The 13,111-nt window shown below is 45.2% G+C and overlaps 1 protein-coding gene and 1 non-coding gene across 2 annotated transcripts in view; both read right to left on the reverse strand.

The window, feature by feature from the left end:
* LOC113182981 (guanylate cyclase 2G-like) overlaps positions 1–13,111 on the reverse strand; it is a 64,840-nt gene that overhangs the window by 2,770 nt on the left and 48,959 nt on the right. The window contains 8 exon segments of the mRNA XM_077799123.1: positions 653–811; positions 1,958–2,156; positions 3,638–3,690; positions 3,693–3,743; positions 3,746–3,795; positions 5,300–5,360; positions 5,363–5,450; positions 10,480–10,755. Coding sequence (XP_077655249.1) covers positions 653–811; positions 1,958–2,156; positions 3,638–3,690; positions 3,693–3,743; positions 3,746–3,795; positions 5,300–5,360; positions 5,363–5,450; positions 10,480–10,755 — 937 coding nt within the window.
* Positions 11,032–11,104, reverse strand: Trnav-cac (transfer RNA valine (anticodon CAC)). The gene has a single exon. It is a non-coding gene; the product is annotated as a tRNA-Val (tRNA).

The raw sequence follows: 13,111 nt of genomic DNA on the forward strand, positions 1-13,111 counted from the left end.
TCAACTTCTCGGAGTCACTGTGGCCCATATTCTTACCAAGCAACCTAGCTGAGCAGAAACACACAGACAAAGACAAATCAATCTTTTGTTTCCCCTGAAGTTGTTACCATTTGTTTTAGCCAGACTTTTCACTGCTGAGACTAAAAGATCTGACCAGAACAATCATAGAGGATGAAAAGTTTATTTGAGGGCTCACAGTTTCAGAGGTCTCCAACCATAGACAGCAGATTCCCTTCCTCAGGGTTTAAGGCAAAGCAGGACATCATGGTGGAAGAGTAGCAGAGGGAAGACGCTCACATGATGATCAGGAAGCAGAGAGAGACTCCACTCTCCAGATACAAAATATACACCCAAAGCTACATCCGCAATGACCCACCTCCTCCAGCCTCATCCCATCTGCCTTCAGTTACCACTCAATTAATGCCACCAGGGGATTAATTCACTGATGGTGTTGAGGTTCTCATAACCCAATCATTTATTCTCTGAACCTTCTTGCATTGTCTCACACATGAACTTTTGGGGGACACCTCACATCCAACCATAACACCATTCAGTAACTGTGTTCCTAAAAGCCTTAGACGTCTGACTTGAGGCCAGAACTCCCTGCTGCCATACCTGGACCCTAAGGCCACCTGCCATCAGTTCTGACTACCTGTGTGGAGGCCAATCCAGGGCTTGAGCTTCTCCTCAGGCATGTGCCCACTCTGGCAGTGGAGGATGGCACTAAGGAAGGGAAGAGACATGGTGGCAATCCCATCCACGTGTCGGGTTCCGTTGCACATGGGAAGTCCACTAGCCACCATGAATGCGTCTTCAATGTTTCAACCTGAAAACAAAGTAACAAAGAGACTTTGTTTTTCACAAGGGAGGCAGTGGGTCGCAGGTGGGGATAGAGTCAGAGGGCAAGTCCTTGTCACCAGCCCCCGCCTTGGGGCGCCATGCCTTGGAACCTCACTCTTGCTGACTTCAGCCCCATCCAAGCATCAGCATTTCTTCCAGTTCCTCACCTTGCCTTGCTTTCTCCACAAATCCTCCTTCTACTGAGCCCTCCTCACAGCCGCTGCATCTGCCTCTGAAATGTGACAGAATTGGTGACCATATTTCCCCAACCTAAGACCAGAACCAACTGGACAGGCAGCAGCGTATTGATGGATTAAGTCAGGTGTGTGTGTGTGCCATACCATATAAAATGTATTTCTTTATACACCTGTAGATCTTGTGTCTCCCCCATCTGTTCTCTTCTCTCCCAATCCTCCTGATAAAATCAGTCCTTCATTTGTAATAGAGTAATAAAGAAGCAGAAGCTTAAAGCTTCAACCCTTTCCAGATACAATTGTATTTAGCAGAATCCAAAGATGATGTGGGAAAGGTAGAATTTCCTTTGCCGCATTAGCCCCGGCAGCAAAAACACTTCTGTCCTGTTGGCCCCCAAATTATACAAAAAAAAAAAATCAACTTTGGACAAGTCCCACTTGCTTCTAGGAAGCCTCTCCCCACCATGAGAGCATCCTGCAGAAATATAAAGTGGCTGCAAATTAGCCCCTGCAAAGCAAAATTGGGAAGATCACTTTAAGAGGAAAACTCCAGTGGGTGCCTTCAGGGTGGTCTGGTTCTGTTGGCAGAGTGTGTGATGTGTCCTGGAAGGCTGTCCTGTCCATGCCAAAGCTACACCCCCCATGATCCACCTCCTCCAGCCACATCCCATCTGTCTTCAGTTACCACTCAATTAATGCCATCAGGGGATTAATTCACTGATTGTGTTGAGGTTCTCTTGTTGGGACTGTTCAGGGATAACCATGGAGGACCTATCATCTCAGCAGAGTGTGGATATGACTACGCTGTCCCCAAATCTTGCTGGACCCAGGACCATGGACAAAGGCTCTGTCCTGGGATCATAGTCAGAATAGGTGCCCTTGCAGCTGCCCACCAAATACTTGTGACCACGAGCACACAGTACTGTCCCTGGAGCCACAATTGACCCCATTCAAAAAGTCGGAAAATGCAGAAAGCAGCATCAGCAGCGCCACCTGGAGGAGCCAGATGGTGGCTGGATTTGCTGTCCTCCCCTCAGCTGCTTCCCACTTCAGGACATATTCAGATTTCGCCCTGAGCAGCACCAGGCAGGTAACTGTTGCCACTTCCCCTTTAGCTCCAATCTGAAAGTCTGAACTTGGGAGTGATCTTCACTATAAATTTCTAAGGATCCTAACAGCAGAAGTAACACTTTGGTCAAAAAGACAGCCTCCAAAGGAGTACAGGTCTGAGCCTCTGAATCCGGAGGAAAGAAATTCGGGAGGGAGGGGCGGAATTAGCCCCCATAAGATCAATGCCTCTTTAGAAATACGCTCACCATGAGACCAACCCAAGGAAGTACACAGGGCACAAACACATGGCACTGAGACTAATCAAACCCTTTGCAAAAGGACGATCGGGAATGAAATATTGAGCTTGGGCTGTGAATCGAGAGGGTCTGCCAGTGGGAACGGAGCCTCCCTCCTGGCTAGCATGAGGCATGCCCACCCTCAATCGTGCACAGGACGAGCAGCTGTGGCTTCACAGCCAGGAGCAAGTTGTCTCACCTTGCACACATCGTAGGTTGTAATGATGCGATCAAACAAACTGTACAAGTCGTTGAAGAGCTCTAATTTTTTTTGAACAGGATCTTCTTCATCTCACCTCCCACAAATCACTGCAAAGTTGTCCTCATAGGGCTTTTGGCTTCTGTGGGCTAGGTTTGTGGCTACCAAAATCCACTCTCTAGACTTCTTTTGACATCCATTTATTTCTCCACGTGCATTTTCTCTAGAGATCTATTTTAATTGATGATATAAATTGAGGGGAGACGTTGGGTAGTGGAGGTCACATAGATGCCTTTACACAAAGAGTTTTCTTGCCAAGGGCATCTCATTTTCCCCTACAGTTTATAAAGCGGACCTTGCTCTGCAAATGTGGAGCAAATGTAATCACTCACCAGTCCACCAGTAAAAATCAAACAATCTCAAGTTATTCACATTCAAATTCCAGCCTCCGCTTGGTAGTTCAAGATATACAGATGTAAAGAAATTTTAACAGCGAGTGCTTCTTCCAAACCTTTCCAGAGTGCATAGGTGAAAACAGAGGTGAAACAATGTTTGAACCTGAGGTCACCCTTGCAAAAAGATTTGGAGGTACAAGCGATGGACTTGTGGAACCCATGCGCCATCTAGTGGTCACTCTCCTGTTGCTGCATCTTCCATATAAAAGTCAAAGATAGAATGTTTCCTCTGATACACCAAAGCTAATCCAATCCAAAAAGGGGGAGATAAAAGAAGAAGAAGAATAGACAAAAAGTGGAGGACACAAAAGGAAAGGTAGGAGGGATGGGTTAGGGAAAGATAGTGGAATGAATCTGACCTAACTTTCCTATGTGCGTATGTGAATACACCACAGTGAATCTCACCATCCTGTACATCTAAAAGAAGTCTATTCGTGATTCCTATGGATACCAGAGAGTTTTGCCCCTATTTTCTTTAACCGGGTGTATCAATTACATGCACGCAAAAATGTTTGATCTCTTTTAGAAGAAAGTGACATCCTGTTCAGAAAATAACAAATGGGTCCTCCTGGTGCTGCTGCTGCTCCCTGAGTTTGACAAGACCCTCAATGCTCCGGAGAGCCTGGGCAGTATTGTAGACAGGAGCTTCTCCACCTCCTCTTCTCTGCCATCAGCTGGCCGGTCCTCTCTTCCAGTCTGTCCTCCAGGGGTCGGCATACTCTTCCAGCCTGCTCGTCATACTATCTGGTATGCTCACGTGGCTTTTAAAAAGTTCAGATGTTAACATCTTCTTCCAAACCACAGGCGCAGTGGAGCACAGCTCCCAGCTACATGCTCCAAGAAAACATTTCTCACCCTTAAGTTTTCCTACTTAACGGTTGCCAATGGACAATGGCCATGAGGCCACATGACAGAACAGAGCTTGTCCCTTCCAGCCTCATTCTTCATTTATCTGAGCCTCGGTTTACTCATCTGAAAAGAGAGGATAGTAAAAATAGCTCACAGGTCTATTCTGAGAATTTAGGAAGCTTATGTGTATAAAGTGCCTAGAGGTGAGTCTGGCACCCAGTGGCCCTCCCCTGACTTCCCAGCATGCTCCCTGCCAGGGACATGGCCAGCTGAAAACTGTACATGTCAGGATGGGTCATTCCTTTTAGATTCCCCAACGTAAAAGGGCACATCTAGATCCTACAGGTTTTTGTTCTAGAAGGTTCTTCAGAGAGAGCGTAAATGAATCTAAACATTACTCATTTCTAATGACGAGACTAAGACTCAGAAAATGGACTTGCCTTAACATCAGGACCATATTTTCTGAGTAAGCACATATCAATGGACCTGAGACATACCTTTATGTTATTTAGCTTCATTTAATCATCCACAAGTGTATGTATGTGTAATCATCCACAAGTTCATTTAATCATTCACAAATGTGTGTATCACATTTTATACCATGAATATAAAATTTTTTCATTCATCAATTTTAAATAATGTTTAAAATTCAGAAGTTAAAAAACAATTATGATCTGGGAAATGCAAAATAAGGGCCATTATGTTAAGAATGCATAGCTAAATGGCCAAATTAGGAGCAGACAATTGACCTCCAACCCAGGCTCCTTCTACCAGCTGCTCAAACTACCTCTAGCATAGTGACATTTTAATGTATAAAAGTGATACAATTATCTGATGTGAAGGAAGCTACTATTGAGAAAATTATTTGAGTTGCATGTATAACCTTACTGTAGGGTTGGAGGTGTAACTCATTGGTAGAGCACTTGCCTAGCATGTGCAAGGCCTGGATTCAATCCCTAGCACCACCAAAATTAAAGATGAACAAACTACTTTTAAATTGATGAAAAAAATTTATCCCATAATCCAATCTCAATTGATTAGGTGCAACCCTTGGAATGCTGATCTGAAAAAGATTCTGAGGTCATATCAAAACTCCCTGGGAAAGAGAGCCTTCATTGATTAGTGATGTCTAAAATGAACAGAGGGCAGTGGAATTATTCATATCTGGCTCATTTTTATGAAATAAAGGGAGAATTCCTCATTCCACTCCTGTCAGCACCTATCACAGTGCTTTGTGTGTGGCAGGCACTGAGTCAATACATGAAGAAGGAGGAGAGAAGGAAGGGAGGGAGAGAGGGAGGAAGAAGGGGAGGGGAAGGGAGGGGAGAGGAGAGACAAGGAACCCATCACAGCTATTGGTTTTAATCCTGACAGTAACCCAACTAGGAGAAAACACCTGTTGCACATCTAACTCACCCTGTAGCTTCTCTTACAGTTCTCCTGATGGGAGGGGAGCTGGGCCTTTTCCCTGGAGCCCATCCCAACATGCCCTCACCATGCCCATGACCTTTTCGTCACCCTTCTCCGGCAGGGAAGGTGGATGCAGAACTGGTGCCACGGGGTCTTTGATTCATTGATGACTCCTGGAAATTGTGTGGGATTTGGATCACTGAATGCCTGAGCTTGGCCACCTAGTGCATTCCCTTTAAACAGGAGCTGTGCTCTTACATTTGCAAACTGAGTTTTAAATAAATAGAACAGAGAAGCATTCTTGAGAAATCTGGATATTTTAATAGAAATACTATAAATTCTCATGGAAAATAAAGAATTCTAATGGAAAACATATAGGCACACCCCTCCCGGCAATTAACTGGTTTCTTTTTCTTTCTTTTTTTTTTTATTAGAGAGAGTGAGAGAGGAGAGTGAGAGAGGAGAGAGAGAGAATTTTTTTTTAATATTTATTTTCTAGTTCTCGGCGGACACAACATCTTTGTTGGTATGTGGTGCTGAGGACGAACCCGGGCCGCACGCATGCCAGGCAAGCGCACTACCGCCTGAGCCACATCCCCAGCCCTTAAGTGGTTTCTAAGTCAAGAATTTTTTAAGTGTAGCTTAAAAGTTCTTGAAGTGAATCAGACCTCTATATGATTTCAAGAATAAATAAGCATTTGGTGTTGGAAATTCCCAAAGTGCGATTTATGCAATTTTGCATTGCATATGATATGTTTTATAAAACCAATTTTAACAACCAATAAATGTTATGGCCATGTTCCATCTCTCTACTCAGTTTCGTAAACCTTTTTTTCACTTTCTCATTGGTGTAAACCAACATTTATTAAGCATGCCATTTACCCAAATTTTGAGAATAATGTACACATATTTGGTCTAAAAATTACAGTACTTGCAACTACATAGATGATATCAAATGTATGTTACTAAGTAGAAAATTAGAAGATTTGGAGATGGACTTCAGACAGTGATAAAAGGATTCAATTGTATTATAATATATGCTGTAAGATGTAAGATCACACTGAAGATAGGGGTGGAGGAGGTACAGACCTCCATAACTTCTGATGTAAGATGATAAGTCTAAAGTCAGGAATTATTCATAGTTGCTACATCCTAATTTCCCACAATTAAACCGCTGTACACACACACACACACACACACACACACACACACACACACACTGGGATTGAACAGATAGGTAACAGATGGCGGATGAGGGGAGCCAGGATTCTCACAGTTAGAGACAGAGCTTACAGATAAGGGGGGCAGGTGCTAGAAAGCACCATGGTGGTTATTGATTAGTTTAGAGATGCCAGGATGAAATCACAGCTAGCTTAATGTAGGTGCAGGTGTGCGTGCGCACTTGTGTGTATAATTTTGGATACATTTGTACATATACATGTTTCCTTGCACTGTCTAGTGACAGAGTCTAGAAGCCACAACACTCCCCAGGGAGTCTCAGGTCTTTCTAAAACTGTCCTCCAACAACAGAAACCAGGGCTCTTTGAAGAATCGGCTGCTCTTGTACAGTGGCAGGGGATACAGGAGAGGAGCCAGGAGCCCTGTGTAGAAGCAGAGAGTAGGGATGCGCTCAGGAATTAGACAGAACCCACGGCAGAGACTCTGTGTGGAAGAGACACAGATGCCACCTGGAATGTGGATGGTCAAAGATGGAACAGTTAGAGCAACGAGATTATAACCCAAGAATAGAATATCCATGAGTCCACTCTGATAGAAATAAATAATTGAGAAAATGGATCAACGGAGCAGAGAGAAGGATTCCAAATAATTTGGGTAGGTACTCTGCCTCCCGCCTCACCCTTCAGGTGTGGGCCACATGGTAGCTTCCTTTCACAGGAAGGAAGAGGACGGTGTGGCCTCAGGAGGTGAAGGATGACTTGACACCAAAGAAATCCACAAGCACCACCTCAACCAGTGATCAAGGTCAACATCAACAGCCACAGCCAAGTCCACAGTACGCCCTTGATGTGATACCATCAAAGTGACAATGTACCTCTACCGTGTCTTCCTCCCAACATATGGAACCCCAGTGAGAGAGCTGGGGGAAACTGGACAAATCCCAAAGGAGAGAGACATTCTACAAAATACCTGACTGGTACTCCTGAAAAAATGTCAAGGTCATCAGAAAAGGAAAGTCTGAGTAGTTTCTCCAGAGAGGCTTAACAAGTCTCAATGCAACAGGATACCCTGGACGGGATGCTGGGACAGAGGATGAACATTAGGCAAAAACTGAGGAAATCCAAATAAAGAAAGACCATCTACTAGTGTAATAATATTATATATATATTTATACATATACATGTTACAAAAAATATATATGTACATATACATGTTACAAGATGGTATATAAAGATGATTTTGTTTAAGTCTATATGTAAAGGCCTAAAAATATTCTGAAAAAATATATGTAAAGTTGTACTCTGGGAAATCATGTTTTACTTCCTAATGAAGCATAACTCAAGGGACAATAATGGCATTGGTGACAGAAGACAGTACTCATCTTCTGTCGTCCTGAACTTAGCTCTAAGAAATGCCAGGAGAGTCGATAAAATGATAGAGGACTCTGAGAGCCCACCCATGCCATGCTCCTTGGAGGACATGAGCCTGTACCTAGTGACATGTGGCCAGATGTTTCCCACTACTGTCTTCCGCAGTCTAGTACTCATTTCGCTATCCTTTCTTTTCCTTTGGCAATGGACATTACACTCAGGTGGGGTGGGGGTGCGAATACAGATCTCTGGGCCCACCCCCCATTTCCAGCCAAGCAGGTGAGGAGCAAGGCCTGGGAATGTGCATTTCTGACAAGTTCCCAGATGAAGCTGATGGGTTGGTCCAAAGACCAGGAGGACCAAGGCCAGCGCTTCCCACACTGCGACTCACCTGGAAGCTTGATGGAAATGCACATTGTCAGGCCTCAGCCCAGACCTACCTAGTCAGAGACCCTGAGCAGGAGACTCAAGCACCCTGAGTCTGGGCAAGCCACCAGGGGATTCTGACACCTACTAGACTTTGAGAACCACTGGCCTGCTGTGCATGAAGGACTAATATTTACTCAGTTCTTGGAGGCAGGTTTGTTTGTAGGGAAGTATAGGAAGTTAATAAAAGACCTGTGTTGGTCTATGAATTAAGTACACACTGTATTTTTCCTGGTTACAATATCGAGTATACACAGGGCCATGTGACTGGATCTCACTCAACATGTGAAGATTACACTGAGCAGGAATGTACTGATCATCCACAGAACCCTCCCATGCCACCCTTAGACCCCAACTGCAAGATGGGATCTGGGCTTAGGGATCTTATGTGGGCCTCATCCACATTGGTTTATCAGAATCATTCCAAAGTCAGATGCTCCTGGATCTTGAGTTACCTCCGTTTCATTTAGTCACAAATTAGAAACTAGAATCTGGTTTAAAAGCAACTGCCTAGACTCACAGGGCCTCCTAATTTTAAGTCTTCAGGGAAGAGTTGATTTAAAGATGAGACTTGAGATAAGCCAATGAGGATCAACTAGGAATGATTTCCAAGATAAGAAAAATGTAAAAAGAAAAAGAAAAGGAAAACAACCCTCAAGAGTGAAAGATGGGCTGGGTTTACTTAGAATCTCTCTCTCTCTCTCTCTCTCTCTCTCTCTCTCTCTCTCACACACACACACACACACACACACACACACACACACACACTTACACACCTATCCCCTCTCCAAGGCAGAGGTTACCCCTTTTTTATTTTTTCATTTTCGCAATGCTGGAGGTGGAACCCAAGGCCTCTAGGCAAGTACTCTACCACTGAGTTGCACCCCCAGCCCAAGACAGGGGTTCTCAGCCTGCATTGCTACATACTAGAATCATCTGGGCAACTTCTAAAACCTTGATTCCCAGGAAGCAATGACATCAAATCTCCAGGGCTGAAGTACAGGCATCAGCATTTATTCAGAGGCAACACAGCAAAAAAGAAGCCTGAACACATTCTTTATACATGGACATTGGAGCAGCACTATCACAAATTTTAAATGTATTTATCTCTTTCATTTTATAGGATATAAATCTATCCTACAGAAACATTCAGCCTTGTGTGCAAAAATGCAAGATTAGTCATTGCTGCAACTTGTACAAGCCCAAAATGGGAAACAATCAAAATGTGTATCAGTGAATAATGCATGAACATATTTCACGATGAAGACGTTTGTAGTTCTTAAGAAAGAATGAGGCCGATTTGTATATAGGAATATGAGGTGAGGACTGTCCAGGCAGCAGAAACAGCATGGGCGAAGGGCCTGGGGTGAGAATGTGTCTGGCACTGTGGAGGCACATGAAGGGGGTTAGTAGGACTGAAAGGGGTGAGCCATGGAAGATGGAATTAGAAAGGGGTGGTAGGTTGAATGGTGGTCCCCAAAGAGACATGCCCAAGTCAGAATCACCTTATTTGGGAAATGGTCTTTGTAGAAATAATTTAGAATCTGTGTTGAGATCATCTTGGACTATCCACAAGGGCCTAAATTCAATGACGAGTGTCCTTATGAGACATACAGAGAATAAGTTCACAGAGAAGGAGGCAATGTGAAGACAGAGGCAGGCCTTGGGACCATGTGGCCACAAGCCCAGGAATGCTAGGGCAGCCACCAGAAGCCAGAGTAGGCCAAAAACAGAACAGAATCGTCCTCAGAGCTCCTACTGGGAGCTGAGCATGGCTGACACCTTGAATTTGGACTTCTGGCCTCCAGAACTACATGAGCGTATGTTTTTGTTATTTCAAGTTTCCAAGTTTATAGTCATCATCACGGCAGCCCTAGGAGACTAACACCAAAGGCCACCTAGGCCAGGTATTTAGAGACCTTTGATGGCTTCAGGCCATAGGAAGGATTTTGTCTGAACTTCCCAGGTAGAAAAATGGCCCATTTTCCCATAGGATCCCCCTAGCAGCTAGAACAAGCGTATGATTGAGAGTAACTCGATATTTGTTTTAACCAATGTTTAATTCATTTTCTAATTAAAAGAATATAAATTTTTAAAACAAAAAAGGAATAAATTACAAATTAATAAAACAATTAATAAAAAAAAAAAAAAAAAACATTCCAAAGCTAGCCCACACTCCCCAAGCCTCCCCGCAGATTCTCCCAACGTCACCGTAGGCTGCCTCATCGAGGTTGCCCTCATCGAGGGCGCGTGGTCCTGGTGGTGGATAAAGTCCCTCAGGAGAATGGCAAAGCTGTAGACGTCTGCCCTTGGGGTGCCCGATGGGGAGCTCTGGGCAGCTCGGGGCTGTTCGGTGAGCTCTGCAAGGCCCTGGGGGTTGCGTGGAGAGAGAGCAGACTTGCAATACCAAAAGCCCCCCGGGGGTCCTTGGGGAGGGACAGGGGAGCAGACAGTGTCCAGCCCCTGAGAAGGCAAACTGGACCCCGTCTGAGTGGAAGAGCAAACAGGGTCCCTGGGATGCCCATGGAGAAAACAGTCAGGAAGCAGGCGCCCCGGCAGCTGAGTGGTAGCTGGTGTGGTTCCAGGGTGGTACCCTGGTGTGGCAGGTGGTCTCCACCTTCTCCAAATTGCCTACACTTGTAAAATCTCATGTACCGAGGGAACATCCACTTAACCTACATTAATTGTTTTAAGGTGAATGACTGGAGATGTTTAGCACCTTCACCATGTGTGCAGCCAACACCTCTTTTATTTTTTTCTTTTTGGTGATGCCGGGGATTGAACCCAGGGCCTTGTGCATGTGAGGCAAGCACTCTACCAACTGAGTTATATCCCCAGCCCCCAGCCTCTTTCTAATTCCAAAATATTTCCATCATCCAGAACAGAATGCCTTACCTATCAGTGCAGTCTCTTCTGGCCTCCTGCCCCTGTAACCATCATCTTTCTTTCTTTCTTTCTTTCTTTCTTTCTTTCTTTCTTTCTTTCTTTCTTTCTTTCTTTCTTTCTTTCTTTCTTTCTTCCTTCCTTCCTTCCTTCCTTCCTTCCTTCCTTCCTTCCTTTCTTCCTTCCCTCCCTCCCTCCCTCCCCCTCTCTCTCTTTCTTTCTTTCATTTTTTGGTACCAGGGAATAAACCCAGTGGAGTTTAACCACTGAGCCACGTCCCCAGCCCTTTTTATATTTTATTAGAGACAAGGTCTCGCTGAGTTGCTTAGGGCCTCACTAAGTTGCTGAGGCTGGCTCTGAACTCACAATCCTCCTGCCTCAGCCTCCCAAGTCTCTGGGATGACATGCGTGGGCCACCGTACCCAGCTTCATTCTGTTTCTATAGATTTTTCTACTCTGGATATTTTACCTATCTTTTTATTTGCAGTAGGTCTATAGGCTTATATAATCATAGGTCATTGTCTTTAAAATAAAAATATATTAGGGAGTGAGGAACCAGAAGTGGCTACCAGCAAGCAAAAAGTCCCCCCTTGTTTTTCTATAAGACACCATCCTATCCTGTGGCACAGAAAGTTCTTCCCATTCTTACAGAAGAGCTTCTGCCGGTGTGCTGTTCCAGCAGAGAGGGGGACTGACCTGAGGACATTGGGTTCAACATGACCCAAGAGACAGGTGAGAATCAAGGGCATTCAATTAACTCTGGGCCAGTAGGGAGAGTCACTGAGCTCTGCTTGCTCATATGGAATTGGAGGTGTGGGTCTTGCCTTGATATGCTCTTCAGAATCAGCTGGGAACTTCGACAAAACAGCCCAGATGTCTAGGTGCCATCTCCAGAGATTCTGATTCAGCTGGTAAGGGGACCGGTCAGTCACTTAGAAGACACAGAACTACTGAACTTGTCTGGCAGATCTGATGGTCTACACTGAGAGCACAGGAGGACACAGGAAGGGACAGAGAGGACTAAAGAGGGGCAAAGGCAGCTGCAGGTGGCCCACAGAAGAGGACAGGAGCCGGTCTCCTACCTCAGACCTCACAGCACCAGCTCAGGCCACTGGTAGGACTGGTTTTCCCCCCTCGTTCTCCTTGGGTGAATGGATCAGGGATGGTTCCGTACCCTCCGCTGAGAGGAAGGCAGCTCTACTGCGTCAAGGAGCAAAGACAGGGCAAGAAAGCCCCGGCCACTCAGTAGTACAGGATCTGCAGGGGCTACCCAAGGCCTCGGTGGTTTTCTTGCCATGTGTCCTGTATGTCCAGCTGTCCTGCAGCTCACAAGGCCCAAATCCTGGCAGTGTCACTGGCATGTAGTCACAAGCTGGAAGGCTCCAGGTTGCCGTGGGACCCCAGTGCACTCCTGTGGAGGAACAGCGTGCCCTGCAGGGGTGGCCATGAGCACACGAGGCAGAGCAGGTGCCCATGGGCACTGATGAAAGCAGCAGAGGCAGACAGACAAACAGAAACACAGACAGACCGACCCAGGGCAGGGCAATGTACCCATCTCTGTGCTCTTCTGGTGAACAACCAGCTCAGCCCCTTGTCCTTAGAGTGGAGCTGGGGGAGACACCCAGGAGGAGAAAACTATTTCTGGCTCCTTGATGAGGAACCAAGAAGGAAGGCTTGCTTAAAATAAACACAACCTTGTGGACAGGTCCTGGGTTCAAACCCCAGCTCCACCACTTAGCAGAGGGCAATTTATTTTATGCCCATAAGCCTTATTCTTCTTTTAAAAATAGAAGAGACCATGATACCTACCTCATAGCATAGCTGTGGAGATTAAATGCAATAGTATAAAAGAAACACCAGACATGGTGCATGACGCAAAGTACCCAAAATAAATTATGATAAAACGCTATATAAATGTGGTAAAAAGCCAGGCACAGTGGTGCATGCCTGTAATCCCAGC

Source organism: Urocitellus parryii, chromosome 5, assembly GCF_045843805.1.
Source record: "Urocitellus parryii isolate mUroPar1 chromosome 5, mUroPar1.hap1, whole genome shotgun sequence".
Taxonomy (NCBI): domain Eukaryota; kingdom Metazoa; phylum Chordata; class Mammalia; order Rodentia; family Sciuridae; genus Urocitellus; species Urocitellus parryii.